General features: G+C 39.9%; 1 protein-coding gene across 1 annotated transcript; it reads right to left on the reverse strand.

Annotated features, from left to right (window-relative positions):
• Positions 1 to 1197: 1197 nt before the first annotated feature.
• On the reverse strand, positions 1198 to 10958 carry LOC117502673 (microtubule-associated protein RP/EB family member 3-like). The gene is made up of 7 exons (XM_034161748.1): positions 10896 to 10958; positions 7403 to 7587; positions 7169 to 7314; positions 6896 to 7055; positions 3928 to 4064; positions 3438 to 3590; positions 1198 to 1973 (listed from the first exon to the last, which is right to left on the reverse strand). Exons 2-7 carry the CDS (start codon positions 7521 to 7523, stop codon positions 1911 to 1913), a joined length of 780 nt encoding a protein of 259 aa, XP_034017639.1. The 5' UTR covers positions 7524 to 7587; positions 10896 to 10958; the 3' UTR covers positions 1198 to 1910.
• Between the last annotated feature and the right edge of the window lie 4658 nt (positions 10959 to 15616).

Genomic DNA, 15616 nt, shown 5'->3' on the forward strand with positions numbered 1-15616 from the left:
AACTTTGTTCAGGGACTCTTTAGGTTATATTAAGTCATGTCAAAGCAGGAGACATTTGATTTTAGCCCTGTATCCTGCTTTTTTTAAAAGGGTGTTTGCATGGTTATAATTCAGTGTATATTTTGCTATTCATATGACAATACGATCATATGGTTATTATGTAGGGGGCCAGTGATCAAGATTGGACCTTGTTAAGCTGTAGAGAATAGCTACTGCAACTAGTGCAAAGCTATACTGACGTCGTGCGGCGTCATACGTCGTTGTACATCCTTATACGTTAGCAGGGTGGTATGTTTCAAAATGGAAAGAGGTTAAATTGTAACATTAATTTACCATTATTTTTTAAGAGTGTAAACTATGTTTAAGTGCATTTGTAGCATACTTTCTTTTTCTATGCATGAAAACAGCTTTCAGTCACTTTAAGTAAATTAAATATAGAGTCATGATTTTATGTTATGGAAGATATAGCATAAGGTAAACTGAGTGTTTTAAATTGTAAACTAAATGGTTATGGCCATAAAAACAAAATTGATTTCTTGTAATTAATAAAAAAGCATTTCTTTCCGTTCAAACACTGTTGTTATTTTAGAGTGTAAATATGTTAGAGTGCATGAGTAGCATCTTTCCTTTGCCCTATGCTCGCAAACAGCTATATTGCATAGGTATATTGATATTCACAATGAGTTATACAATATTTAGTCACTTTCCCTAGATTAACGCTTTTTCTAAGATTGTAAGCACACTGAAGTACATTCGAAGCATCCCTACTTAGCCTTAATACATTTTTCATAACCTTCAAGTTTATATTATAAACTTAAATAGACATTTGGATAAGAGTTTGTCATGAATTATATGCTGTAGAAGGCTGAAAATGGTTATTCTCTTAAACCAAAGTTTTTAGAGTGTAGACGTTTATGGATTCAATGTCTCCCGATCTTATATACTTCAGGACACTATAAGGTACCTCTGATAAAGTTTTGCTTTTGTAAAAAAGTGCATGATTCCCCTAAAATTTGTCTCTTAGCTGCCGGACTAATGGAGCTGTCTACACATACCTTCATTAGGTCATGTGATTTTGTACAAAATAAAAATTTTCAACAATTTTATTCCCGATTAAATGTTAATGATACTGTAATAATATCAATAAAAAAATCTTGCTGAAATGTTAAAAACATTCTGCTTTGGGAGTACTTTGAAGTTTTTTTGCTCTTCAAAAAGGCTCTGAAAGCGCTGCAAGTCCAGACAGCTCCATAAACAATCTGTGAGCACTTTGATGAGAAAACCCTCTGCGGTGGGACAGTGTGCACATGCACGAACATTATGACGAATGACTTGCACACATGAGGGCATCAAAGTCTGTGATATGTCTGTGGGCTAAATGTAAGTTCACAATATGCGTTATGTACAACAACAGACGTGCGGGCTTCTAAAATGCTTTACAAAGGGATATAAAAAAATCTCAATTTCCCATATTGGAAAATTTACAGAAAACATCCTGTAACTGATCAAACTCTGTGACAGTTAGCAAAGTCAGTTACCTCTGCAGACAGACTCTGGGCTGCCAGTGCAAGATGCCTTAGTCTCACTGCAATTAACATCAAATAATTAACAGACCAACATATCCAGAGGTGAACCTTACTGGGCTAAACTAGTCCTAAACATATGTACAGCTGTTCTCTAAAGACAGGTTTCAATACGCCAAGTTACCCGAGCAAGGTTGCAGAGCCTGAGTCCAAACCAGAGTTTGGGAAGCCAGGCTGTATAGCAACATCATGATGGGATAGATACAGCAGACAGCCACAGGGAAAAGTGGGACCAGTAAAGGGATCATGTCAAAAAAACATAAATAAATAAAAAGATGTTGTCAGTTAAAGGGTGGAAGGTGAGGAAGATTGATGCTGATAAATCATTCAGAATTCCTGGTCTCGTGTCCCTTCATCAATTTCATCATCCTCAGGCGGTGCAAATCCCTCCTGCAATAGAAGGATAAGATGCACAGCAGGGTGAGTGCCTCTTTTCTGTCACCGGACTTTTTTTTTTATTAAAATATTATAGTTAGAAAGTTGACATACAACCCCACACACACACACACACACAGGAGTGATTAAGAAAGTCCATGTAAAAATGACACTTTAAAGCTGCTCATGTCTCCATACATTGTTCAAAATATCACAACTCCAGGACTCAAACCCAGCTGACACCTGCAGGTGAGGAGGACAGGATCCAGTCTTTAACTTAGTGATAGTAAGTAATGTTTATTTATATGGCACCTTTCTCAGACAAGGAAAGTCACAAGGTGCTTCACAAAAGACACACACAGATAAAAATTCAGAGAATAAAAGACAATGTACATCACAATAAAATAACTCTAAGACACACACAGTGGTCATAAAACAGCCCTCTCACTACTAAGGTTTGAATGCCTGGAGAAACAGACGGATTTTAAGTTTGCTCTTAAAAACATCGACAGAGTCCAGCGAACGAAAAGACAAAGGGAGATCATTCCAGAGCCTTGGCGCAACGGCCTGGAAAGAACGATCTCCTCGGGTCTTAAAGTGGGTACAAGGGACCCTCAGAAGGTTCTGATCCACTGACCTCAGGCTCCGAGCGGGAGCGTAGGGACATAACAGGTCTCTAATGTAGGAGGGAGCCTGGCCATGCAAAGCTCTAAAAGTCAATACTAGGATCTTAAAATGGAAACGCAACGACACTGGGAGCCAATGAAGAGACTTTAAAATAGGAGAGATATGAGGCCTTCTGCTTGAGTGAGTCAGCAGCCTTGCTGCAGAATTTTGGACCTGCTGCACATGGGACAGCTCCTTTTCGTTCTGGCAGGAAAACAAACTGCTGCAGTAGTCCAAACAAGATACAAAGGCATGAATAATCAACTCAAGATCATCTTTTGAAACAACCGATCTGAATTTAGAAATCTTCTTCAACTGGTAGAAACAGTTTTTCGCCTGCTAGTGCCATGGCAAAGCGCTCCTGACAGCAGGTGGAATGTTTCATGGGTCCCCATTTCGCTTTTGGTTAGTTGATTTTCTTCCGTGTTCTGCATCTTTCGTGTTATGTGTGAAGTTTACTTGCTTTGACATTGCAGACGATGCAGTTATCTTTGTGGAATCAATGGATGCCCTGACTGCAGCACTCAAGAAGCTGAGAGCAGAATCACAGTGTCTACGTTGAGCTGTATAAATAAACTGAACTGGTGCTTCGGTGCTGTGGGAGATGTTCTAATTGGACCTGGTTGTGATTAAGATGCATTATCCTAAATTCACCAGTGCTTTGTTTTGGTATGGTTCATTATTCTGTTTATGATTCAGTGTTATTGCGTGGCTTTGTGTGCAATAATGAATTTTAGCTAAACCTACAAATCTTCATCATAAGCATCCTGTTTTTTGGGTTGCCCCCATTTCTCCCATTGTGATTTTAATTACCTCTGTAGCATAGAGTATGTCCATAATTTTGCTGAGGACTGGGCTGTTTTCATTTTCATGTTCCTGGCAGATGAGCTCGATGTCTCTCAACTTTCCAAAGTAGAAGTCCCTCTCCTTCTCCAGTCCATCCACAGTCAGCTTCAGATCCAGCAACTGTCCACAGGAACAGCAGTGATGACAGAAACACAAAAACAACAATGTGTGTGATGACAAATAGAAAATATCCAACTTGGGGCTAATAATCATACAAAAGATGTTTGTGACAATAGGATGAATATTAAGAATATTTTTAGCTCCATTATAACATCAATATTTGCAAGGGGTTGAGGCTGAACTGGAAAAGAAACCACTCAATGTTCGGGCAGATCTGGATGAAGAAGCAGATCCAGTTTAAACCGCATTTGTGTCACTGACACGTGTCTGTTATTTTTAACAGGTTATTGTCGTCCAAAAGACAGGCAGAAATAAAAGGTACATCTGGTAGCGCTACCTGCTGGTTGAGCTCCATGAGCTCAGCATCTGCCCCATTACGGACCACGGGAGTGTTCCTGCGGACTGCTGAAGTGTTGGTCTGCCTCTGTGAGCTGGGGACAGTCTTCGGTGCTGTGGGAGATGTTCTAATCGGACCTGGAAGAGAGAGACAGGTGCTCACTTCAGATGTAACAATAGATATTACAAAATTTTCCTCAGAATTAAAAACAAAAAAAAAAATAGTATTAATCTGTTGGTACTTATGACAGTTTATGCTACTAATTTAAAAGTAAGTCCTTAGTTTTTCATTAGTCAAAACTGATGCCTTCAAATTATTTATTTTGTCTGGTACGTGTCCAAAGTCCACAATTTGTAATGACATATAAGAGGGAAGAAAGCAAGTTCTGGTATTTAAAAAAATTGAACTAATCAAAGTTGGAGATCTTGGAAAAGCTGTGTAGATAAATGAGTGTAGTGTTAAAATGCAGAGAAGTTGTTGCCTGTTGAAGCTGGTTATAAATCTGTGTTTCCCAATTCCAGTCCTCAGAGACCAATTAACCTACACATTTTCCATTTTTCTCTGTGCTGCCAAAATGTGATTAGGTCATTCAGGCATCTGCTTGAGCTTGATTGGCAGAGCACAACTGAATGAGCTAATCAGCAGGGAGAGGTGGCAAATGTTTAGGTTAGTGAGTCCCTGAGGACTGGAAATGAGAACCACTGTCAAATGCTTGCAGTGTACGATGCACACTGTCAGCATTCATGGTGTGGAATGAACAGTATACTGGACACAATATGCAGACTCAGACGGCTGAGTATATAAAGGCTTTATATAGGAAAACAGGCACAGGTTCAGTAAACAGTCAGAGTGGCAAAGGTAATCAGCAGACGTGAGGCAGAGGCAAATGTCAAAAACAAGCTGGGTTCAGAGGCAAGGAGAAACAAGGTCATCAGAGCTGAGGCAAAATCTGAGGCCAAAACAACAAGCAAAGTTCAAAAACAGGCAGAGGCAAACAAAAAAAAAAACAAGGTCATACAGAGAAGAGCAGATGGTCAAGGACTAACAAAGCAACACTAGGCTGGAATGCAGACAAAGTCAAATGAACTGGCAGAGAACAGAGAAAAATGCAAGGCTTAAATAACAGGGTGTGATTAAGGAAAGTGAAAACAGGTGTGTGAGAAAGTTCAGGAAGGAGACAAGCCTGAGACAAGCAGGATCAAGAGAGTGCAATAAAACAAACACTAAGCAGACAGACATAGAGGCATGGTAGAAAAAGACAAAGATGAAGTGAGCGGTTGCAAGAGAGTGCAGAAAAGTAAACACTAAGCAGACAGAAAGAAAGTGGAAGGTGAGTCCAAAACATAATGCAAGAAAAATGTACACCTGGAAGGAGCAAAGAAACAAAATCAGGAAAACAAAGGTGAGAACTGAAAAGTGATCAACAAGAGAATTAAAGGCTGGGGCTGAAACTAAAACAGAACTAACGTGGCAAAAGCATAACAAACAGAAATTACAAGCAATGACTATAGTGGTAAAATGCAAAATAAAACCAGTGACTAAAGTAATCCTAGACTGAAAATCAAAGACAGGGGACATGAACACAGACAGATGAAAACCCAGGAGTCCAGCACAACCAGGGAGGTACACTTGTGTCATGGATATTTGTCTCCACCTGCTGTTACGCGTGTATATGACATGTGAAAGTCTACTGTGTGAATATAAGATGACCCTATATTTTTTAGATATATTTCCAAGAGGAAAAAAATAAAATAAAAACTCCTTCTTAAATTCAGGCCAATGCATAAATTTTCTTTTAAGTATACAAAAACTCAATCTTATTTAAAGCTTTAAATGTCTCATTTTCATTATGGGCCCCTTCACACATGCCACGATTGAAGCCGACTGGCGCACAAAAGAGGAAATGCATGCCACTCATGAAAAATCTGAGCTGCCTCAAACGCCTCGTACAGCTGTTGCTGCAACCATTCGCACACACAAGTAGCTGAAAAACAGAGAATGCCCTGCAAGTCTCCATTCAACACCTCTCTTGGCAAGTGTCGGCCAAATTCCTAGTGCCACGCTCGAACATCTAACACCGCTTGCCGGGCACTTAGAAAAGGCGTGGCCATTCTCGCTCCTGGCACGATAGTAGACAGCAGGCGACCACATTCGAGCAGTGTGTGAAATATGTCTAAGTGCACCACGAGTGTGGCATAACCTAGCAACACACATGTGGTGTGCCAGAGTGTTGGCTCCCCCCTCAACACATACTGTGTGCTTGTGTATCGCATGTGTGCGTGTGTGTTGCGCTCCCCCCGCTCCACCCTGCCAACACATGTGGTGTGCGTGTGTGATCGCTACCCAGCCACACACACTGACAGCTGGAAATGATGGCTCCGTGCACACGAAGGTGTTACATTACAAACACAGAGACCACAGCAAGGACAGGTATATAAATAATAACTACAATAATTACATACACAATTACATAACAAATAACTAAAACGAATGATTACAGAAACAGAGAGTGACACTTTGTTCTGTGCACTGCATGAACAGGTGGGCGTGGCCCCAAACAGCAGCAGCTGTTGAGATCTCTGTGGCTAAAAGGGACCTTCACCTTTGCTTTTCATAGTCCAGTGCTGACTTTGATGATGATTTCCATGTTCTTTTCTGGTTGTGGAAGATTTCTGCTTGTGATGGCTGTGTAAGTTTTTGTTACTGCATTCGTGGGGATGTTGTCACTATGTGGTCTGATCTGAAGTCAGGTACATAAGTACTTCAACAGTGACACAGGTTTTGTAATTTTGGCTCTGTACACCAAAATGGATTTTGAAATGAAACACTTGTGGATACTCCAGACTGAACCTGAGAGTCTTATAAGTTTGTCTCAAATAAGTTCAGCGGTGAGGATGTGGTTGCATCAGTGAAACTTGAGGTTTCACACAGCTCACTGTGTCTTTCCCATACAGTACGTGTGTGATACCTGGGTTGGATGGAGGTGGCGTTCCCTCCTGGGCCTGCCGTGACTGTACAGGATCATATTCTTTCCCATCATAGTTTGCATCAAAAAACTTCTTGAACCACTGAAGGAACTCAAAGTTGTCCTGGAACTTCCCCTTTACTAACCTCTCCACAGGGATGATCTGAGACACAAAAGGACAGAAGAACAATGTTTGAGAAAGTCAATAAAATCATGTGTCACAGCTGGTGTTCCCTCATCACATTATAATGCATGCGTGCATGCGTGTGTTTTCACCTTGTCCACATCCATTCTCTTGAATGCAGCCTGTAATACTTTAAAATTATGGATATATTCATGTTCCAATTTAGAATTGAACTTCACTTTCTTCAATAATATGCAGCCTGGAAACAGCATGTCCATGAACTGGCAGTAAGCAGCACCTGGGGAAAAGAATCACACATTTCAAAGCTTCATGCAAGTTAACTGAAGGTTACAAAACTCTGCGTGTGCACGTGTGTAAGTATTTACCTGTACAGAGCTGCTCTATCTTTGTATAGGTGAGCTGTAGAATGTCATTCACCCATGCCAACATGTCATGACGACTCAGGTTCTCTACGGTCACAGAGGTGGCGTAGACATTCACCGCCATCCTCCCGTTTCACTCTGTCTGTGTTTGGTACAATCTGTTGTGTCTGACCGCCTTATAGAGACGCCTGTAACAACATACCAACATTACGAGATCTTAGTCTTGTTACACAAAAAGGTAATAAACTCAGTACTGACGTAGTTGTTTGTCTTGCACCTGCACCAGTTTTTTCTTCAGGGTTGCCACAGTGGATCCAGTACAGATCTGCACTGGGATTCAGCGGGTTTTACACTGGATGCCCTTCCTAATGCAACTCGTTTTACATGAAGAAACATGCACAGCCCCTGGGCTTCTGTAGAGGTCTCCCATTACCCTGCTTAGCTTCTGAGCTCTGACAGGATCAGGCTTACACAAAGCAGAGTGGCTACAAACTCAGTACTGATGCAGTTTCCTGTTAGCATTTTTCATCAAACATACAAAAGTTTACAATATCCAATGAAGGGAAAAAAATCTATTTTAATGGCAAGAAAACAGACAACAGCAGCACACACTCAATGCAGTCCATGATTAATTATTTTTATTTAAATCACATCTTTTGATGATCATATAATCACACAAACTGACACTGAGATTATGACTGCAATGCAATTAATTTAACAGCCCTTCTGAAAGGTAAATGGTGCTTGCATGTCCTTTTCAGACAAAATATCAACAGTGATCCTCTACATTTATACTCAAGGATCAGACTGCAGAGCTAGCTGTTTTGTGTGTTGCTCAAGAGCCGCGCCACTACACTATGACAAGAGGAACAAGTGCTTAAATTTTAGTGGTGATCCGGATCACGATCCGGACCCAGGAATTTTTTAAAGGATTCTTCACCATTGCGGGATAGGGGGAATTTTGACATTCTAGTTTCTAACTCCACAAAAACAAGGCAGAAAGGCTTGAAAAAAACATAGTAAAATGTGCTATCAAACAAAGTTTGGCGATGATCGGATCCGGATCTGGTGATCCAGAATATGCAAAAATATAGGGAAAATAGAAAATGTGTCAGTGTGAGGTGACAAATGAAGCTAGAGATGCACAACTAACACCAAATTGTAGCTGAATCTATACTGATTCAGTAAGGTGTCATCTGATTTGATGTAGCTTGCCTTCAAATGTTATGGAGCTAGATCCAGAAGAAAACCGCCATTACCGAAAAATCGTTTTTATACAATAACCTTTGAACTAATAAAGACATAAAAGTGATTCCAAGTTCTAGTGGTATGTTTTCATGGTCAAGGATGTCAAATATAAAGGAAAGAAAAGTGTATGTATCATAGTTTTGGTTGTAACACTGAATTGTTGAATAGATCACTGTGCCAAAGAGGGAATCTCTTTAGGGTCAGTGACCCTATGGCCTTGTTAGTAAACGATGTCAAATACAACACACTGCAAAGAGGAAATCCCTCATGACAAACTATACAGGGCTGGGGAGCACAATGAATTTATTAGATGAAGGACTATCATTTGGCATTATTATATTTTAGTGGCAATGAATATCACTATCCAGATTACTTCACTTAGCAAAAGCAAAGTGATGAGTCAGCAGTGGTTAAGTTCTGGTTCAGTGCACATCACTGAACAAAGTACACAAGGTGCAAAACCCACTCCCAGGTGTTGATGAATCACGCCTAGGATCCAGAAAACCCAGAGGCTGACATCAGCACTTTACTGTCGCATATATTCTGCTTCGGTGCACTTCACTGAATATATAGAAGGTGCACTTCATTATGTAGCACATGCAACACTTAAAAAAATGTTCTATTTCAGAATTTACTGTTATTTATTATTGAAGTGTTTCATAAATGTTAAAAAATGCATATATTTGCAGTTTAGTTGAATAATAAATTGAATTTTGTCTATTTGTTTTTGTCTATAAGCACATGCAATATCAATATCGGTGCTCAGATGACAGCAGCTTCTGGGAAAGGTGCAAGTTGCAATAAACTGTAATGTCAAGTGCTAAGGATACATGTTATCCAGTCACAGCAGATGAAACTTTTTTTTACTACTGAGCAAACATCATTGTTAGACTTTTTTAGGTTCAATGATTCCACGGCGTGTAGATGTTATGGTGTGAGTGACCCCATGGCCTTGGCGGAGGTTTGCACTCTCTGAGTGCTTCTAGTTTTTAATAAATTTGTAAAAATCTAAAAAAAAAACTTTTACCACATTGTCATTATGGGGTATTGTGTGTGGAATTGTGAGGGGAAAAATGAATTCCATCCATTCTGGAATAAGGCTGTAAAATAGCAAAATGTGGAAAAGTGAAGCGCTGTGAATACTTTCCGAATACACCGTATCTTGGTGGTGAGCAACACCTTGCTTCATCCTTGTACAATGTCTTATGACATAAGCAGCAAAAAGCCTCTCTGAGTGCTATTCTAGTTAATGAAATAGTTTAATTCTAAAAACCCTCAAGTTAGTTTAGTTAAATTACAACATGAAAGCGCAAGGCTCATGACTGCAGTATCACTATATTTTACTGATTTATTCTGGTATTCTGATCGCTTGTTTAACTGCATTTACATTCTTAAGTCCTCCACCTATCTAATGTTGTCTAAATTATATTGATTATTATATTATTATCTTCTGGCAAGCTGTTTCATCTATCCACCACTCTCAGCTGTGACCTTTTAAATAGTTTCTTACTGTGACCCCTGCTGTGATTTCTTAATAATGGTAGATCAGGAATACATTCAGTCATAAAAATTACTTAATTTTTTATAAATTTCAATCATAGCCCATCTTTAAGGTCTATATACTAGTGTTCAGTTTGAGTATTTCTAGTCTTCATGACATCATATACTAGTTTGTCCATCAATTTCACTGTCTTATACTTTAAATATTTAGTAATAAAGGCGTTTATTACAATGTTTTGCGTTCCATCCGGTTAAGTAACAACAAAACCAAAATTGCAAAAGGGATGTTTTCAATCCGGATTTACAGTAAGACCTGTAACTATTTCTGTAAAAGGGGATTTGTATAGTAAAAAAAAAAAAAAGTTAAATCGCTCGGCAACAGTCGGTGCGTCAGAATACTGCACTCTAATGCTAACACATGCTAACCAGCACGCGCTGTTCACTTGAGCGGCGATTTGCTCTCGTTGTTCGATTTACAGGCTTCACGCCTCATTTGATTTCATTCTGGTGAAAACAGCGAACTCAAAACGTCTCCGAGCGAAACTAAGGCCGAGACTTTTTCGGCTAACGCTACCCCCCTCTGGAGGCCTTTTCTATACTACAACATCAAACAACCACTGAAACAAACGGTAAACTGTCTCACACCAGACGGTTCAAGTATTAATTTGAAACAGAAATCAAATAACCAAAATTCAAAGGTCAAGGAAAAAAAGACACTGACAGCTAAAGTTGACTTAATATCACTCACTGAAGTGCGACAGCTGAGTTGCCTTCTCACAGCGTTCCGTTGCCTCAGCAAGTGCGCGAGCCGACTCCCACCTAAAGCGGGCGGTATTGCGCATGCGCAGACACTGGCACGTTTTGCCTTTACTTTCCAAGAAACCGTTCTTACTGACAGCTCTTCAACCACCATTTTGGAGATTGACAGCGAGCTGACGTGACGCACACAAACACGTAATGAGAATGACATAATACATTTAGGCATTTTCTGTATTTATACATTTATTTATTTTTTGATTTATATTAACATTTGCAGAATTAATTATATTTATGTATTGTTCTATTCATCCGTTTAAGAAAGTTTGGAGAAATTAAATTATATATTTTAATGACTTGCCTGATTAACTTGACAAAATACATTTCTCAGGTAATTCATTTTGTTAAGGGTGACTATAGTATTTTAAGTAAAATGTTTTAAAAATTGTAATAAAACGGGGGGATGCAGTAGTTAACCAAGTGGCCCTTCAGACATATTAATGTTGCATTCACTGGCAACTGGATAAACAAAATTTCCCATCTCAGACTAGTCCAAAAATCTAAGAAAACTTTAATTATCTGAGTGTTTTGGTGGCTTGTCTGTACTATAGAGCAACATGCTGTTTGCATTTCTTAATGATTAATGTAAATGAAGTCCAAAACATAATAGTGACTTGGAAATGTTTGTGTATCCATTCCCTGGCTTGTGTAAAGAAAACTGGTTGTAAAAGCAATTATTTATATTTTAAAATAGGCTTTATATTAGATTTGCCTATTAAATTACAAGTTCTGAAAATAGAGGGACTATGAAAAAAAAATGATTGTAATTCCAAAATGATTAATGTGATCGTTTTGTTAAACCCACTGAAAGTCACAAAGGTAAAATTATGAAAAAGGGGGTTGTTGTCCAAGTACTTATGAGCACGGCTGCATTTTGAGTTCAGAATAACTCCATGCAATACACCAACCCTTCAACCTCCACAACTACAAAGTACCAATTTTCTCAAAACTTGGTGGAGGGGTGTGTTGTGCTCAAGTTTTGGTGTGGATCAAGGAAAAGTACTCTTCCTGTGTACACATTGTGATAACAAGAGATTTTTTTTTTCTTCTTTTTAGCATCTTAATCTTCAGTAAATTAATAAAAATTCATACATTTGATCAAAGGGTTGGAATATATGTTGAGACATAATATGCTTGAAGGTAATGCTTCATTTGAACCTCACACAACTACATCTGTGTTTATAATGTACATTAAAGTTATTTATATATGTGCATTTGCATTTTTTAAATTGAGGTTTGTTCATTCTTGAATAACAGCATTAAAGTAAGTTTGATGTCTGTAATTGTTTTGTGTCAACGGAAGCTTGAAATATATTTCCAGAAGAGCCCAAGGCACCCATCTCTCTACCTCCCCAGTTCAAAGTTCACACTGCTGGAGACAGTACAACATTCAGTTTTGAATGTGCCAGTTGGGACCTTGGTGGCAATCATGAAATGAACCGGCATCATCATCGTCCAACGTGACGTTACACTACCACCTCCAAGGTTCTGGTGGCTGAGGGGGAATATGCTATCAGTAACTTGAAATTATGTGTTCTAGTTGTTCATTGTTTTCACAGACTGGATGCTGGGTAAAGGTTGTGCTGTCCAGTTGTCTGGGTGCATTTGTTGCTGTTGAAACATTGACAGATCTCAGATTTGCAGATGATGCTTTGATCTATTTTTAATCAGTAGATTTCCTGGCTGTTGATCTCAAGAAGCTGAGTGAAGAGGCAGACTGTCTTGTCGTGCAGTTGTCATAACTCCAGACTAAGATCCAAGCTTTCCACATCTCCTGGCCTCAGCCATCAGCACTATATATCTGAGAGGAGTCTCAAACTGACTCAGATGAACTTACCTCAGTGGCCGGGCTTATTGTCATGATGTCCCTCGACAGATGGACAGAAGTATTTGGTGCTGTCGAGTCCAAGAGGTCAAAGTTCAAAATCTCTACTGCAAAAGTAGACGTTGCAGCTCTTAAACATCAAACATTACCTCTTCTGGAGGTGTTGGATTGTTGGAATAGACACACACAGAATCATTTTTTTTCCACTTTATTATTTTTCTCTTATTCTTGTGATAAGAAACAAGCAGCCACTTACATATTCAACAGGTTCACTGTCCAACACAGCCACAATCTACACACACAGCAGCCACGGTGCCTTCAAAAAAACACAACCATCCAACAATAAGTAAAGTCACTGCAGGTAATCGTAAAAAAACAGCACCAGTGGGTGAACCTGTGGGATTTCATACAGATTTTACTCCTCCATATCCATGTGGTGCTCTTCATGCATGGGTCTAAATGTGGCACAGGTGATTCACAATGGGACATTTTATCTTTAAAAATGACAACAAAAAAAACATCCTAAAATAACAATACATACACACACACACACACAAGAAAATATGATCATGTATAAATATAATACTGCTAGTCAGGACCAAGAGACATCAAGAGGTGAGAAGGTCAATGGTGGTTTTTAATCTGTGCAGCTCAATCTTCCTGCCTAACAACCACCCATTTGTCTGTATCCGTAGAAACTGATTATTCCCAAAATGCAACCCTCACAGTGCCAGTAGACAGGATCAACATCATGTGATAGCTCAGTTAGTAGCATGATCTGGTGTTTTCAGGAGCTCCAGCTGACAATACAGAAGCCCATAAATGTCCTCAGGTGAATGAGAAGGCACTTCATCCCGTTTGTCACAGAAATGACACCAAACATGATCCGCTGTCCGATGTCTTATTCGTCCCTTTTATTCCCAGTAGAATCTTTAAATTGGATGCCTTTAGAAAGATTTATTTTGTAGAACTTCTGAAGGTGCACAGTTATCATTGACAGGATAAACATTCCTTTTCCAAAGTGAAAACACAGCACTTGTTGGATCAAAGTTAATATTCTAGATCAGCCGATGGGCTTGTGTACAGCAGCTCCTACACTTGGCCTCAGTCAAGTGTACACTTGGTGCACGCTTTGGAGCACTGCTCGGCCTAGATCACCACAAGCCAAGAAACATCAGTAAAACTGGTTTTGAATGTGTTCAAAATTTTTCTGGAGCTTTTTCTTGGCTCAAGATGGTCCAGTGGCTCAAAATCAGTGTCCAATTTTCACACTGAACACAATTATCCCAAAATACAGTATCAAAAGTTAAGGACAGAGTACAAGACAAGTTTGCTCAGAGTTACGTCAAGTTGTGCCGCACCTTTTCGGGTCATCCTGAGTTGTGCACAGAGATCCAGAAATGTGGATCTTTTCTATACTTTTGCTGAATGGTGTGCCTGCTCCAGAGTACCCAGAACCAAGCCTAGCCGGATGAGAACTACTTGGGGAAATCAACCAAAGGTACACTGGGTTGTAGCTTAGCCTGTTACAGCACCAAACGTGGCCAAGTGTAGAGGCGTACTCACAGTAGGTTCGATTGCATGGTACCATCCCCAAGTATGACTGTCCAATACTCCACTAGTCTGTGTACACACTGCACTGCCCGGAATGGTGTTTACCAGTGTTTGGGCATGTTTACGTCAATACTTTTGTTTTCAGAAAGAGCACAATCCCACATGGGGTTGCCAGGTCTCTGTAACAAAACCACCCCAACAATAAAAACAAACAGACAAACATCAGGAAAAGGAATGAAAGGAAAGGGTCAGGGGAGAGTTATGGTTCCAAGTGGAGAAGCTCAAGTATCTCATCATCTTGTTCACAAGTGGGGGTAAGATTGGTTTGGGGGTGCATCTTAGGTCCTGCTACCCACCTACCAGATTGTTATGGTGAATAAAGAGCTGAGCCAGAAAGTGTGGCTCTTAATTTACCACTCGATTTATGTTCCTATCCTCACCTCTGGTTAGGAGCTTTGAGCAATGACAGAAAGAACAAACTTGTGTATAGAAACAGCAGAAGTGAGATTCCACCTTTGTGTATCTGCGGTTACACTCCAAGAGGGACTCAGAGTACAGCTGCTGCTTCTTCCCATCAAACAGAGCCAGCTGAGGTGGTTTGGACATCTGGTGACGATGTCCCAGGTCATCTCCTGAGGGAGATCTTCCAGGCATGCCCAGTTGGGAGGAGGTCCAGGGGAATACTATGACACAATGGATGGATTATATCTCCCAACTGGCTTGAGAACATCTTGGGATCCCCAGGAAGAGTTAGAGCACTTGGCCCAGAATGGGGGAGTGTAGAATGAGCTGCTTGATTTGCAGCAGGATAAGCAACAGAAAATTCATGAACAAATGAATGAAAGAAAGGTAAAATAGTGCAACAGGCACTGTAGCTCACCTGGATGATACAAGACATCACAATTTCAGCTAGAAATGTGGGCATGGCCAAAATAAAAATAAGATCTTAAAAACCCTTTGGATATGATATGTTTTGGAGCTACCTACTAGCTACCCTTGTAACAAATTTATTTTAAAACCTACTGACCAATGGCTCTAGGTGGCATGACAGCCATATTTGAAATTGGATCAGAACACAGGGGTGCTGCCAAGGATTTTGAGCCCCACGATAAGAAATCTTACCGGGCCACCCCCATATTATTTTGCCAGTATTGTAATTGTATTAGGGGCCTTTCTGGGCCCTTGCCAATCATGGGCTCTTAGAATCCTTCTCCTTATTCTCCCCTTTTCAGCACCCCTGTCAGAACACCTCAAATAAATGTTGGTGTCCTCAT

This window comes from Thalassophryne amazonica, chromosome 21, assembly GCF_902500255.1.
Source record: "Thalassophryne amazonica chromosome 21, fThaAma1.1, whole genome shotgun sequence".
Taxonomy (NCBI): Eukaryota; Metazoa; Chordata; class Actinopteri; order Batrachoidiformes; family Batrachoididae; genus Thalassophryne; species Thalassophryne amazonica.

What these genes read in the sequence shown, in the direction of transcription:
- LOC117502673 (XM_034161748.1), bottom strand. Translation starts at nt 7,523, where the DNA reads ATGGCGGTGAATGTCTACGCCACCTCTGTGACCGTAGAGAACCTGAGT. An exon ending in GATAGAGCAGCTCTGTACAG is followed by an intron (nt 7,315 to 7,402) that starts GTAAATACTTAC and finishes TCTTTTCCCCAG; the next exon opens with GTGCTGCTTACTGCCAGTTC. An exon ending in GCCACCTCCATCCAACCCAG is followed by an intron (nt 4,065 to 6,895) that starts GTATCACACACG and finishes TCTCTCTTCCAG; the next exon opens with GTCCGATTAGAACATCTCCC.